Raw genomic sequence first — 14,940 nt, forward strand, 5'->3', positions numbered from 1 at the left:
CTTTACAAATTACACCTCCATTTTTACAATTATGACATATGTCCTAGTCTTCTTGTCTCACGTGCAATGGACCAGCCTGGTTAGGTTGTTTGCATTCTATATAGCAGAAGAATTTCTCATACAAGGCAGCAATACAAAAACCCATGTAAAGGATGAGAAGACTATTGAGATTCGTTGACTACACTTCCCTATCACCATGTCCTGACGCTGACACATCTCCAACTACGCACTTTTATAATAAATGCTGCGTTTTTGTGGTCAAGGAGATGGGATAGCTACACTTTGATCTTTGTTAGTGTTTGAAAAGAACTTTTCAATCTCTCATTAAGAGAAGCAAACATCTCTCATTGGTCACTGGTTGGCCAAATGGCAATGGTGCCCAATGTTCATTGGCTTTCACTTACCGATTCAAACATTTGGAGGTTAGTTGGTATGGGTTAACTGATTTGGTCGTTGAACTTACCGATTCAACCGACCAATAGCATGCAATATTTCACCGCATGTCTCGCGTTAAATAGAATTGTAATCTTAATGTTGACATGAGATGCCATGAAGCAAGGATGGGGGATTATCTTTCGAATGAGAAAGATTCACCTTCTTCTGCACGAACCCACTATTGAATCATACAATAATCGCTTCGAGATCCATGCTAAAGATAGATCTTCGGAATGCTATAAGAGGTGCAATCTAATGGACAACACCGTCAAAGTAAATCAATCAATTTTTTGCGTGAAAGATACAACTTGAACCCAGTTGCAAGTGTGGACCCAACACTTGTCGAGTAGGTTTCAAACACGGTTAACATGTTTATCATTAAAAAAATTGAATTTTTCTTCGTACCAAAAAAAAAAAAAAGAATTTTGCTGCCGGTCTAAATTCTACCACTCATTTTTCCTATGATGCCACGTCAAGGTTGCTTTATGTCCATACATTTACATTCCCAAAAGAGAAGTCATGCTTTGTATGTCACCATGCTTGAAAACTGTAGGAGGTGTTTGGAGGGCAACATGAAGGGCAAATTCAATGTTTTTTTTTTTTTGCTACACTAGCACCTCACACTAAATGTAGATGAGTACAATCAAGAAAATCAAAAAAAAAAAAAAAAAGCTGACCTAGTGGGTGAGGAACATCCGCTTGGTTCCTCCAGATAAAATCCCCGGCGTGTTGTGCCACAGCTGAGTGGGCCTCCCAATACACATGCGTGGCTTTGAAGGGTCTGCAGTCCCTAGCCATCTGCCGAATATCGCAGAGTATAGAGTGTCCACCCAGTTTGGAGGGCCGCCCACAAATCCCCCCTACCGCCGCAGCTGAGTCATCCTCCAGATGTACATACTCCGTCCCCATAGTCCTCACAAAGGAAATCCCCTCCCACGCTACCTGCAGCTCCGCTCCAGTGATAGAGGTGTCGAAGATCCGTCGACTACTGGCCGCCACAAACCTAAAATGGTATCCTTGATAATGAAGCTCACACCACCCTCTTGTCTTGCTCAGCAGCACTGCCATCGAAATTCACCTTGAGGAAGTAGGAGATAGGGGCTCCTAGGAAACATAAACGAACCTGGTCGCTGTATCAGTCGGATGGGAGACCTAGATGTCTCTAGCCGTCTCAGGAGAGCTAGATGTAGCACTGTTGGTAAACTCCGACACATGGAGTAGGGGTCAGGCAGCCACCACTCTCGAATGTAACCACCTATCCTTAAAGACTCGGGCGTTTTTATCCAGCCAAGTATGGTAGGCCAAAAAGGCACACCGGATTCCCCACTCCACCAAGTCAGGCCTCCTCACAGACGGCTGTAGCCATAGGAAAAACACCTTCATCGGGGACATAAAGGAAAACTATAGTCGTGCCTCTGGCAACTCTAATGACATTTTATATGTCAAATACTAACCTTAGCCCAGCCCAAGAAAGCCCATATTGCTTCTGGCTTCATGAATAAAGTTGGTTCCCCCTTCCTTTTTTTTTTTTTGAGAATTTTTTGCATGGATATCCTCCTATATATCAAATTTTGCATGAATACCCTTCCAAAATTGATGTTTACATGTATACCATCGTAAAACATTTGTTTTCTTATTCTATTCTTTTTTTTATTCTTATTTTTGCATATGTACTAAGGCCATCTAATATTGTTAAAAAATCAATAATTTTAATTAAAAATAACTAAAATATCCTTAATAATTAGATATATAAAAAAATATTTATAAGACGATTACAATGGAGAACAAAAAAATAATTTCAATTTTTTTTATTTTTAATTAAAATAAATATGATTTTTATTAATGATGTTAGAAGAACTGTTGTATTAGGAGCATTTGTACACAAAAAAAAAATGTTTTATGAGGTACATAAATAAATATAAATTTTAAGAATGTAACAAATTTGATTTTTTAGAAGGATATTAATAATGTTTTTTTCTTTTTATGGTGGAGAAGCAGCCTCAAATCGGAGAGTACATTTTTCTCACACCTCTCGATGCATGATCCGATGGTTCGTGCTGCGATCGACCGTTAAATATTCCAATAACCATCCAACCCGACCCTCTTCAATTGGTCCAAGCCTGCAAGGCTGTGGTGGGTCTACTTGAACTCAATCTGACCATCCAATTATTTTGATCTCAGGAAGTATAAAGCCAAATTTTAGCTCGGACCACCTTCGTCTGGACCAATCAGCCACCAGAAATGTTACGGATTGACTCAGTCTGGGTCTCAGGCCATGGTCAGAACAAGCTGAGATGTGTGAAGGTCCAATCATGGGGAGGTGCAAACTGACCTGGTGGTGAGAGAAGCCAACCCGCCCTTTCAAATTTCAAAATTCTAGATATCCGACCGTTGGCTCTCTCTCTCTCTCTCTCTTGTGAGAAGCGTGAGCCCTACTGAAACTAGAGCGCCTCCCCTCCCGAGTAAGAGAAGGAAATATAGAAGTAAAGGATCGAAATAGGGTTGGCATTTTGATGGTTTTGTAGAGGAACCGTGATCCCTTGTCGCGAGACTGCAGCATGAGGCGGCATGGATGGCAACGACCTCTTCATCCTCTTCAGGTTTCAATCCTCCTCCTGAATCGTAGTCCATCCTCTGCTGTTTCCCTGCAATATGTTCATGCAGTACTTGAACTTCAATTGTTTTCACCTCCTGAAATCTTGGTTTTGAGACATCAAGAGTTCTTCTTTTCTTTTCTTTTCTTTTCTTTTCTTTAAAAAAATGATGTCAACTTTGTTTTAAGGTGCCAAGTTATAGGATTAGTGAAGGAATTGATCTTCCAAATGAATTTCTATGAAAAATTCCATTGCTTTGGTCTAGTCCCCTTCATTTGTGAAGCTAATATTTTGTTTTATTAAAATTGTTGTCAACTACTTGCAATAGAACAAAGCTATCATATTAAGGACAATTTTCACCTTTCATATGAACTCATTTGTTAAACTACTCCCATTTTCTTTTTCTTTTTTTTAAATTAAAAAAACAAAATCTTTTAAATCTGTTGAAACTTAAAGCTTGGGAAATGCATTAGCTGCCATTCCAATACTCCTCTTTGGTTTTGGAACGCTACTCTGCTGCATCAATTGATTTGAGCGGCAATGCTTGGAAATTTACAGGACCGACATGACAAGATGAATTTTTTGAGAACTTTTATTTATGATTATTTTAAAATGTTCGATCCATATGCTAGATTCAAGCTTCCCTAGATCTCAAAATCCTCCACTTGTTTGAGCAACATTAAATTTGTGCAACTTACATCACAATCCTCCAACTTTGCCTCAGAATTCTTGTAACTAATCATTGCAGTTTGTCGGCATGGCGGTATTCAGCTTCCTGGTTGTTTCTTTCTATGTGTTCCTTGGACCTTTTCTTGGGAACAGAATTGTGGAGAACACATTACTCACACTGTTTTCCTTCACGGTAAGATAAAGCCCTAATTTAGTAAGATCATTGTTCTTTTAGAGGATTGCAATCATTAAATTATCTGAATTCTCCTCTTCCAGGCATTTTCAGTAGCTTTGCTATATATAAGGTGCACTGCAATTGATCCATCTGATAGAACGAACGCCAAAAAGAGAAAAGGGACCAAAACCAGAGGGCTGCCAAAGCTGAATTACAAGTATATTTTATGTCAGGTTGTGGTGAGATTTTTCAGAAGGATGGAGAACAGAATCCTTAAATGTTGTATCAGGAGGAAGTATTTGGATCCATGGAATAGTAGAACACAGATGGAGCCCCTTCTGCCATTCCCTTTTGTCGTGATGGATGATGCAGTTGCACCTCACCTGAAAGATGATGACATCACATTTTGCGCTCTTTGTGATTTTGAGGTTACTCGCATGCCTTTCATGTGCTAATTGCAACCACTAGGATGCCAGAAAGTTAAAAAAAATGAGAATTTTGCTTGGATCTTTGCTGGGATGTTGAAAGCATGAACAAGAGTATTTAATCCTTTTTTACATAAAAAGTAAATGATCTTACAGTTTGTTAAGCTTTTCTTCTTTTTACAGGTTAAAATGCACAGCAAGCACTGCAGGAGTTGTGATCGGTGTGTCGATGGATTCGATCACCATTGCAGGGTGAGAATCGAAGGACTTCTACTTCAAAATAATACATGTTATATGACTTGATTAACCAGCGATGTGTGGAATAGCTTTACAAGTTGCTCTCTTGCAGTGGTTAAACAACTGCATTGGAAAAAGGAACTACACTACCTTCATCCTTCTAATGGTTTTCACCTTATTAATGGCGAGTACTCACTTTAGCTGCTTTTTGTTCCCCAAGTTGTAATTGCATATTCTAGTTGAGAACTTTAAAGATTTTTGTTTTGCTCTTACATTAATTTTCATATTTTACCAGCCTAAATGCTTTGTTTTTGTTTCATCAGTTAAAACACTATTCTTAGTATAAATTTCTCTCTCCGCAGCTTATTCTAGAAGCAGGAACTGCGGTTGCCATTTTCATTCGATGCTTTGCAGGCAGCAAAGGGATTGCGCAGGAAACAAAACAGAAACTCCACATTGAGTTTCCTAAAGGAGTTCTTGCGACAATATCAGTAATTCTTACTAATATACTTGAGCTACTCTAATTCAGTGTAGAAATTTGAAAATAGCTAATTGCTTTCTAGTTCTCAAACTTGCCCCCATTCTTTCAAATTTCTGCAGATATTATTGGCCATATTGACAGCATATGCCACAGCAGCACTAGGGCAGCTTTTTTTCTTTCATGTTGTTCTCATTAGAAAGGTACATTTATATGAACAAAATCAAGAAAAAGGCTTCATTATTGTGTTCTCTGCTTTAATTTCATGAGTCTGAAACAAGTATTAGCAAAATTTGGTCGAACTAACCCTCATCCTTTAATCTCTCTTCCATGAAAGTGAAGATAATTCAATCAGCAAGGAAATGACAATCTGAACAACTAGTTAGCGTCTGCCTCAAAAGTCCAAATATTAGCTGATGTCTGCGATGCAAATCATGCCCCATGTACCAAAATATGCAAACAGATCTTTCTTTGGTTTGTTGGGGGGCTTAAATCAAAAGAATTTACTTAGCAGAGACAAAATTTGCCGACTGCAAGATTAGAACTTTTTGTTGTGTATTTTGTTTTAGTATGGTGAAACAATCTATTAATAAGATAGAAATGAAAAGCAAGCAAAAGATGAACTTGAAGCTTGCAGAGAAATCAGGGAAATGTCAAATTGAAATAAGATGGAAAGCAAGGATTAGTCATTATTTGATTTGCCTTTTGTTTCCCCATTGTGCTTAATCTTCATTCCAACACTTAATGCAGGGAATGAGAACATATGATTACATCCTGGCAATGAGAGAACAAAACCAGTCATTAGACCCATTCGAGGATTCAGATTCATCCTCTGATGAAAGCATCGACTTCGACTCCCCAGAAAGACCAACCTTCCTCTCCCGATTGCTCTGCAGAAGGCATGAACCCAATCAAGTAAGTTTCATCAAGTACTAATCTTTTATTGTAAATAATACGTCAGCTCCATCTGTCTAAAATAAAAAAAATTGACATTCTTTGCAGAGCACTCGAAGGCTGTCAATAAGAATTGACAAAGAATCTAATTCGGCCTCTTCAAACAAGAAGGCTGAATTCCACATTGACCCATGGAAACTGATTAAGATGAGTAAGGAGAAGGCCCTGATAGCAGCAGAGAGAGCAAGGGAAAGAATTAGACAGAAGCTGCCATCAACAGAGCCGACATTAAAACCGCTGCCACTGGAGATAAAGCAGGGGCCTCTGATGAACCCGGAGAGGAAAAAGGTGGCAGTACCAAGTGAAATAACGCCAGTGGCTCCAAAGCATTGGTTCCCAGGTTCACCCAGTGGGCGGTTCTCAAGTCCAAGGAGGAGGTTTTCGGGTTCTCCTTCTCCAAGACCTCAGAAATACAGAAGCAATTTTGATCTGAAACTGACAGAGGTGTCGAGGGAACTTGAGACATACATCTCCAGACAGGTGCTATGTACTGTTTTGAAACAGGGTGAGGAGAATGAAGATTCACCGAAATAGTTGATCTAGTCTGAATCAAGTTATTTTTTTGTGTACTTAATCTTGGCTTTTGGCTTCTTTCATTCTTGCACTACATTTTGTCTTAAGTTTCTCAGCCTTTGAGAAAGGTTGGCTTGTATCCTTGTTCAAAAATTCTCATTTACTTTAAGCTTGTTTGAGGGAATACAGATCAAAGTGAAACTGAATATATTTAATATGACTGCACTCAGAAAATTATATTGATGTATCAAGGGAAAATTCAGAAAGTGAATTTATTGAATACCACCATATGAAGCATGAATCCTGTTGCCCTTTCTAATTTTAAGGGTACTGAATATTAGTCGGTAATTTGTCGAACTTACAATTCTCCTGGAAACATCCATTCCATTCTTTTGGTGGGACAAAAATCTATTCTTTTGTCCTACCAAAAAGCAATGATCTATTTTCAAATTTGCATATCTACTTCCACAAGTTTCTGTAGAAACTGGCAAAACTTGAAAATACTGGATTTCTCATAATTAAGCTGATTTTTTTAATGATCCAAAGCTGAAGATTTTTTTTTTTTTTTTTGATGATAAATCCAAAGCTGAAGACAAACTCACACTAGGCTTTATGTTTGTGCAAGCACGTTGAACCAATTTTCAGATACAACCATCTGATAACTAACATTCTCAAAAACCCTGCCGATAACTAGTGGAAACCATGGTGCCACCAATGAGGCACACCAAGATGCCCCTTTCCCTGCTGCCGAGGCAAGGGCTTTAACAACTACTGGAATTCATGGTTCAAGAATTTGATCATCTAGGTTGTGTGTGTGTGTGTGTGTGTGTGAGAGAGAGAGAGAGAGAGAGATGTATGCAAGAATGCAACAAAAATATTTAAAATTGTAAGAGAAATTGGCAAAAGCTCAATGTATTACCTTGCTCTCTCAAATCACTCTATATTTACATTGTAAGGAAGTAAATATATAAACAAATCCCCAGTACATAAAGTTTCAACTTTCATGGAAGACCTCATACTCTATTCAACTTATTTTGATAACAAAGCATTCTCAAATTCCTGCTGCATGTTAAACACAATAATATGTAAAGAGAAAAAATGACATGAATCAGATACGTTTAGACAAATGGACATTGTTCGATAAGAGGTATTTCCAATTTATATGCACCGGCAGACTCGAGTTACAATGATGTCAGCTTCATGAAACTGGAACCAGCCGAGCGGTCTGCATCAGATAGATGGGGTCTTAAATGGTTAGCAGCATAACAAACTGAGGTTCCATTTGGAACATCTCTGAGTGGCTCGCATGATTCTGGAGAAACCAAGTTTGAGTAGCCCTGAATGTATGAACACTGCCATGGAGGATCGGTTGTTACATTGAGGAAGACATTATACAAGCAAATGCTGCTGAAATTGTCACCCATAATACCCTCCAGAAGGCCAGCAATGCTGATATTGACTCCCACGATGTCTTTGATAGTGATCCTATTTATGATAGGAAGGGCATTCTCATCATACTTATCATCTGGATGCTCACCATACTGACCTGTGATCCTGATCGCTATCTTCACATCGGTCAGGGTCACGTCAGAGATGTATATGTTCCGAACATACCCACCACGTCCTGGAGATGTTTTCAGTCTGATGCCATGCAAGGAATTAAAGATGTGAATGCCCTCTGCCTGGACTTCTGATATGCCACCTGACATCTCACTTCCAAAGGCAATGCCTGCTCCTGACCTTGTTTCCCCTGCAAGTCCGCGGATGCTGATGTTGGAGCTAGGATGAGCAAAGGAGATGCCATACTCATCCCACCCGCTCTTGATGACAATGAGATCATCACCTGTGCTGATATAACAATCTTCGATGCAGACGTTGGTGGACGAGTCTGGATGCATTTGGAGAAAGTATTAGCAAGTATTGAGGCAAGGAGACTTTCACTCAGTTTCAGATGAGGGTAAGTATAATGTTAATGGAAATGGCTAAATCATGAGGTTGATAGAAGAATATAAGACATATTTTGTTCTTACTTACATAGAATTTTGTAAGGATCTCCAGTCAAAAACTAAATGGAGCTGTGTAAAGTTAAATTCTGGAACTTGCAAAAGCCATTATTAGGTATCTCGAGACCACATGTTCTAAAATTTACCCACAAGAAAGGGAGAAATCATCATAAGCATTAAGCCATAAGGTTTCCTGTAGTGCTGAGTTCAAGCTATGAGGCCCTACAGTGTTCCATTCTCAGATGATTTACACAGTTAAAGAAGCATGCCTTGCTTAAAAATTGGGGTTTGGCAAGAGATTTAGTCATCCAAGAATGCTCACAGAAATAAAATGTTGGAGTTAGAAACTCAAACTGTTTATGAGTGCTATGCACCAGTTGCAATTTCTGATAGTTCATTCCGACTGTCAATGATAAGCCACCAGGAGAATTGAAAGTAATCTTTCTTAGCATCAGAAATAAAACCAGCAATTGTTTTTATACGTTACAAAATCCCTCAAAAGAGCCTCTGCAAATGATGCTTTAATGTTGATTGCCCATCCTAGCTTCTCTACACTGTCAGGATTTCTCAAACAATATAAGATATCATGGATTTTGTTTTCTGAAAATCTGAAAATTATAGAGAATGGGAAATAAATGTGTTCTCAGAATCAGCTATCCTGATTTGATTCTTCTACATACAGTTTCAGTCTAGGTATATTTTTTTTATCCCTTCTATTGCGAAAATGAAGAAGAAGAAAAGTAGCTCTTGAATCAGAAGTAAATATGGTTTCTTGGACCAGGTTTGTATGATTCAAGCTGCTTGCCATCTAGAGGTTTCAGAAGCAATCATCAGGTATGTTTTCTTGAGGCACTAAGTATACATAGTAACGTACATTCAAGCAGTTGATAGCAATGTTAAATCAAACCTACAGTATGTGCAAAGCACAGTAACTGGGAAACCAAGAATCATCGTGAACATAATTATCCTTTTTTTCCTTCCATTCTGCATGCATTTGTGTGAAAAAAAATGAGATTTATGATACTCCAAGGATCATCATCTGCATATCACATTTGTATATAATTCAGTCATGTTTTAAAATTGTTGAGGTTTATTCTTATGAACCTTCACTCTAAGGTAAGATGAGTTCTTGTTTATTTCTAAAGCCAAGCAGCTTTTATGCAACTGATATCAGTGAGCCATATTTACATGCAGCATCAAACTTACAGCCGCTTCAACCAAACAGAGATTTTTTTGTTTTTTAAGCTAGCAGAATAACAATCTTTGATTCATATTTCTGGATTGTGGAACTACTTGCATTTAAACCAATCATTTCATTTCTTTAATGCTTACCGAATTTCTGTTCAACACTATCTTAAATATGTAATTAGTTTGGTCGCTAGAACTGGAACAATTAGGTTGCAAACATTAATACAAATATATCATTCTCCTACTCCATGGACCCATTCAAAATTGGATTTCTAAGCAGGTGATTCACTTATTTTATTCAGCTTAGAGCACAAATGGAAGTATTGCAACCAGGTCAATGAAATGCTAACCTAATAATCATTTTGAAGTTTGCATAACTGATTATGAAGAATTCCATATATGTCATCTCAAGATAAGTATTTTATTTTACAAACAATTCATAAAACAATATAAATAACCCTAGTATCACTATTAAGGTCAGTGCAATTCTCATTCAAAGATAAATTCTCCAAAATGGAAGTGTCCAAAACCCAGCACAATGAAACAAAGAAGAAGCTAATGGAAAATAATTTACTATAAGAGCATGGTATGCTATCAGATGTTTGGCAGGGGTAAATCCTTTTTATAATATCTTTTTTTCTTTTTGGACATTGGTTAATGGATATAGATCAACAAAATTTCTGGTAGAATGTCTAGTATTGATGGTAAAGCATTTGTCTTCCTTGATTACGCGAGGAAGGTTTGCAAATAAATGAAGTCATAAGGCATCACAAGAAATTCAAGCATATAAAATTGTTTGGCTTACCTGGATCAATCCCATCAGTGTTTGGTGAATCGAGCGGCGCAAGGATTGTGACATTCTGGACGAGCACTTGGCTGTTCATCCAGCAAAAACAGTCTCAAGTCTGCCCTAGCACATTAAACTCCACTCGTGCATCAATTTATAGAGCTAACAAGAGAGGCAATAAATCCTAGGAGGGACAAACCTGCAGTAAATGGGGTGGATAGCCCAAAATGGTGAATTTTTGAATGTTAAATTTGAGATAACCACCTCGGTTGAGTACATCAGCTCAATAAGATGGGGCCGCGTATAATTTAGAGTGTGGTTCTGAAACCAGTCCCACCAAACAATGCCTTGTCCATCAATGGTCCCATTGTCACCTGGAAATTCAAAATTGATATCGCAAATTATTCTTGGAGGGGCTCAAGTGTCTGCTTCTTGAGCTAGAATTCAATTTATGTGCAAAAAATAGTGATGCATTGATTTAGCCACTAAAAAGATAGAAAAGAAAATTGCATGCCAGCATTCCATTATCGAAAATAACGCCATAACCGCTAAGATCTCTCGCCGACAAAACTTACAAGGAAGAGGAACTCTTGGGGATCATGCTGCTAAGATTTACTAACCTGTTATTATTACATCTGTCAGATTGGATCCATGAATGAGGCTTTGATGCCTTCCACCAGGTAGCTCCCTACCTCGCCCATAAGAAGGTAATGGATCTATGACTGGCCACTCGGATGAATCCTGAAAAGGCTCTTAGGTTAGGATACTCGTTCACTCTTGAAATCAGTTAATTTATTCAGCGCAGTCAGTCCCCATGATTTCGTGTTACGAGTCAAATAACTCTACATCATAATGTCTTTATTGTGTAAAGTAGATCATGAAGAATAATACAGTTTAACATGACTATATAGATAACATTTAGCAGAAGAAAACAATATGCAAAGATGAACAAAGTGAATCCTTATAAGATTGTATCCACTAGTGTAGAAATCTCAATCTAGGGATGAAAATAGCAACTCCTGCGAGCTTTTCCCTTTTAAGCATAGACATAAGAAAGTTTATCTACTGAAACTAGTCAACAAGAATACAAAGAAATATAGCTAGCCACCCAAAAACAGATAGGTTTCTGAAAAATTACAATCGAACAAAGTTTTGTGCAGTTAATTTATCCTTATAAAACAGTACCCACTAAGCAGCCATTTTCATCAGTTCAACCCAATTACGAAATACATATTTGCCCGCTTTTCTTGGACTGATCATCACAAAGAGCGCAAAGGATACAGTAGATATAGCCTGAAACATTGGAACTCACCATGGATCCAATTATTTCAGCATCATTGTCCAAGGACAGAGTGAGATGGCTGATGAGACTAAAACTCCCCGTCAACCACCTTCCAGCAGGCACAAAGAGCTGCGCCCCACCCTTATCGGCAAATGAATGAAGATAGAAGATAGCATTCTGAAATGCTTTAGTGTTAAGAGTGACACCATCTCCAACAGCACCGAACTCGGTGATCGTGACGCTGTGCGGCCGGAACGTTCTCGACCCCATCTGCTTGCAATATGAGCTGGATGCTGCAGCCCATGGGGACTCACTGATTGTTGCAAGAACCAAAAGCACTCCCAGCAACTGTGTCAAAGATTCAACTAGAGTTAGTGATAGAAATCAAATGTTCTCAACAACATTCATTCGGATCCAACAGCTGGGACAAGAAAGTCCACTTAAGAAGAAATTACTCTGAAGTGCACTTATGAATTGAGATCTAAGATGATGGGTTTCGGAAAATCGAATAAGAAAATGAAACAAAACAATGCTGCAGAAATGCACCTAGAAGAATGAGATCTGGCCATGGGCCTCAGAGTGATTGCGCATCTAATGAGGGCTAGTTTCAAACATAACTTATCAGCTTCTTATTTTGAGTAATTGTTTTATCTCAAGAAATGAAATGGAGTAGACAGATGAAATAAAAGCATATGAAGGAGACAGTAAATGAAGATTCACCAAGATCCCCAGAAATACCAAGCCCTGATGACTGGAATAGAACCCAAAATAAAGTCATGATGAACACCAGTTGAAGAAAACGCAAAACTACATGAGATCAAAAGAAATTTTACTGCTACATAAATCTAAACATTCAGAGCTCATTTTTACAATGCCAAACTATATAGACTGAAGAAGAAGGTGGCATTTGAAGGGGAAAAAAAGAATTCCTCCTCCGCTTTAATCCATGGGTGAGTGACATAAATCCACTGGAAGCTCTCCTTTTATTGGAAAGAACAAACAACTTCAACTTTATAACAAACAGATCCTAAGATTTGGAACCACATTACAGTACCAAAAGAAATGATCTTAAAATAAATAAACAAACAAATCAATAAAGAAGAGAGCAGCAGCAATCAAGACCACTTACAACTTTAGATCTCCTCATATGAGCAAAAGCTCTGTTTCTTCCCCCCCTACGAACCAGAAGACAAAATCCACCACCACCAGCTACCAACTCCTTCTTATCCCAGAGTCTTAAAATAAACCAACCAAAGACTCAACACCCCCCCTCCTGTTCCAACCCTCAGAAACCTCTGGTGACCTCAAGCTAGACCACCATCAAGAGGAGCCCCCTGAGCCCCGCAAGCCAGTGATCGATGGGCCAACTCAGTCTTGGAGACCACCACCACCACCACCACCTACCCAAAGGAAAAGAAAGATATAAGAAATCATGACAGTGACAATTCTTGTCCTCTAAAAGAACAAGCAGTCCTTGGCCACCACCTTTTGTCCTCGACTGCTCAAAACCAGCCAGCCCTCCCTCTGTCCTCTTGACCAACCTCAAAACAACTGCCCAAATGGACCGAAACCATATGGTTTTGGTGGTTTTGTGGCAGAAAACTCCATGGGATCACAGGAGAGAAGGGGTGGAATGCTGCAGGGGATCTGGAAAGGCATTGGCTGCTGAGTCTTTTTATATGGAATCACATACAAACTCTCTCTCTCTCTCTCTCTCTCTCACCCCTTTTTCCCACGGTGAGGAACATATGTCATCTCATGCAAGGGGTGGTGGTCAGTTACGGTTTGAAAGATCTGTCGAAAAGAAACTCTGGGGGCAAAGAATTACACTGCAGTGAGATGAGAACTGAAAGGAAGTTGAGGGGTTGGGAGTTTCACAAGGTGGTGGCCTTTGGATTCCAATGCTGACCACAACAACCACGAGGAGACTTGCGAAAAGACTAAACGGCCCACACCCTTTTTGCGTCCCCTTCTGGATTTCATGGCACCTATATAAAATTTATATCGACAGCCTTTATAATGATTTCAGAGTTCTCCTTATATGTTGTTTGTATGCACGCAATTGAGTTTCACAAAGCAGATATTAATTAACTGTTAATTTTATCACGACTCCTGCTTAATGATGTGAACAACAGCTGGTGTTATTTGTTTTCATCTGCTAAAAAATATAATTTTTTATTTGATAAACTTTGATGCGACAGAGTATATATTTTTCTTTTGCTATTATGCATTATTTTTCACTATGTCATCATTTCCATTCTCAAATAAATGCAGTTCAAGGTAAAATGAGGCAATTTAATGATCTTATGGGGAGTTAAGGCTTGCCATACATAGTCCAAAAGATCAAAATCAATAGAGTCATCACAAAATGTGGTTTCAAAAGAGGCTGGGCCCTCAATAAGTTTAATCGGGTTGCAAGTCTAACCGAGCCGATGTTGAAATTGATCGGCTTTGGATTATACTAGTTCAAGGTTAGGTAGCCTTATATTCATGATGTGCCAAAAACTCTTAGAAGAATGTATGAATGACACTCCTTCCGAGAGCATTAGTGAGAGAATGCTATAATTAGAATAAAAGTTCATTGAGATCTTGACCTCCTTGCTAGGTGGAGTCAAGCAACATCCACTTTAATAACATAAGACCGTATTTCGCACCATGCGCTTCTAATTGGAGCTTAGATCGAAGAAACATTTTGGTATTTGCTATGCATGTTGATAAAAACATTGACTGCCTGATATCTTGCAGTGTTACAACAGGAAACTACGATATACTGTCGGTAAACATTTATTTGATGGTCGAGACCAATTTTTTTTCTTTCAAGAGATCAAGTTTTGATCATTAAGCCTGGGTAATACAACCTTTTGTCGTAATCGAGTCGATGAAAGCATTCTTATCGATAAGAACAAATCTTCCCTTTGTGCCTAAGGATTTGACTTAGGTGCGTTTTAAATCTTCAATATGAATATCGAAGAAGAAATAATCGGTCTTCAAGCAACAATATTTTTACTGCTCGTTTGTATTCATAACAAAAGAATTCTATAATTTCAAAGCCTGTTTGCCATATCTTATAGTGGAATCCATCGAGGACTATTAAATTTAGGAACAAGCTTACAAAATTTTCACATCATATGAAACATCGACGACTATATATATTACATGGGTCCTAACCCTATCAAATATATAAAGTCGAGAAATAACTC

General features: G+C 38.4%; 2 protein-coding genes across 3 annotated transcripts; one reads left to right on the forward strand and one right to left on the reverse strand.

Annotated features, from left to right (window-relative positions):
* Positions 1-2,848: 2,848 nt before the first annotated feature.
* On the forward strand, positions 2,849-6,770 carry LOC103720140 (protein S-acyltransferase 18). Its single transcript, XM_017845935.2, has 9 exons — positions 2,849-3,035; positions 3,778-3,891; positions 3,975-4,301; positions 4,482-4,550; positions 4,648-4,719; positions 4,898-5,026; positions 5,136-5,216; positions 5,764-5,928; positions 6,016-6,770. The coding sequence occupies exons 1-9, from the start codon at positions 2,994-2,996 to the stop codon at positions 6,499-6,501; spliced, it is 1,485 nt and encodes a 494-aa protein (XP_017701424.2). The 5' UTR covers positions 2,849-2,993; the 3' UTR covers positions 6,502-6,770.
* A 610-nt stretch (positions 6,771-7,380) lies between these two features.
* On the reverse strand, positions 7,381-13,615 carry LOC103720123 (probable polygalacturonase). 2 transcript variants are annotated; one of them, XM_026809623.2, is made up of 7 exons: positions 13,226-13,615; positions 12,870-13,140; positions 11,771-12,088; positions 11,079-11,199; positions 10,658-10,832; positions 10,477-10,547; positions 7,381-8,368 (listed from the first exon to the last, which is right to left on the reverse strand). In XM_026809623.2, exons 2-7 carry the CDS (start codon positions 12,885-12,887, stop codon positions 7,662-7,664), a joined length of 1,410 nt encoding a protein of 469 aa, XP_026665424.1. In that variant the 5' UTR covers positions 12,888-13,140; positions 13,226-13,615; the 3' UTR covers positions 7,381-7,661. The 2 variants fall into 2 exon arrangements, with proteins under 2 accessions (XP_026665424.1, XP_026665422.1); XM_026809621.2 differs by having other exon boundaries at positions 12,870-13,615.
* Positions 13,616-14,940: the final 1,325 nt, after the last annotated feature.

This window comes from Phoenix dactylifera, chromosome 1, assembly GCF_009389715.1.
Source record: "Phoenix dactylifera cultivar Barhee BC4 chromosome 1, palm_55x_up_171113_PBpolish2nd_filt_p, whole genome shotgun sequence".
Classification (NCBI taxonomy): domain Eukaryota; kingdom Viridiplantae; phylum Streptophyta; class Magnoliopsida; order Arecales; family Arecaceae; genus Phoenix; species Phoenix dactylifera.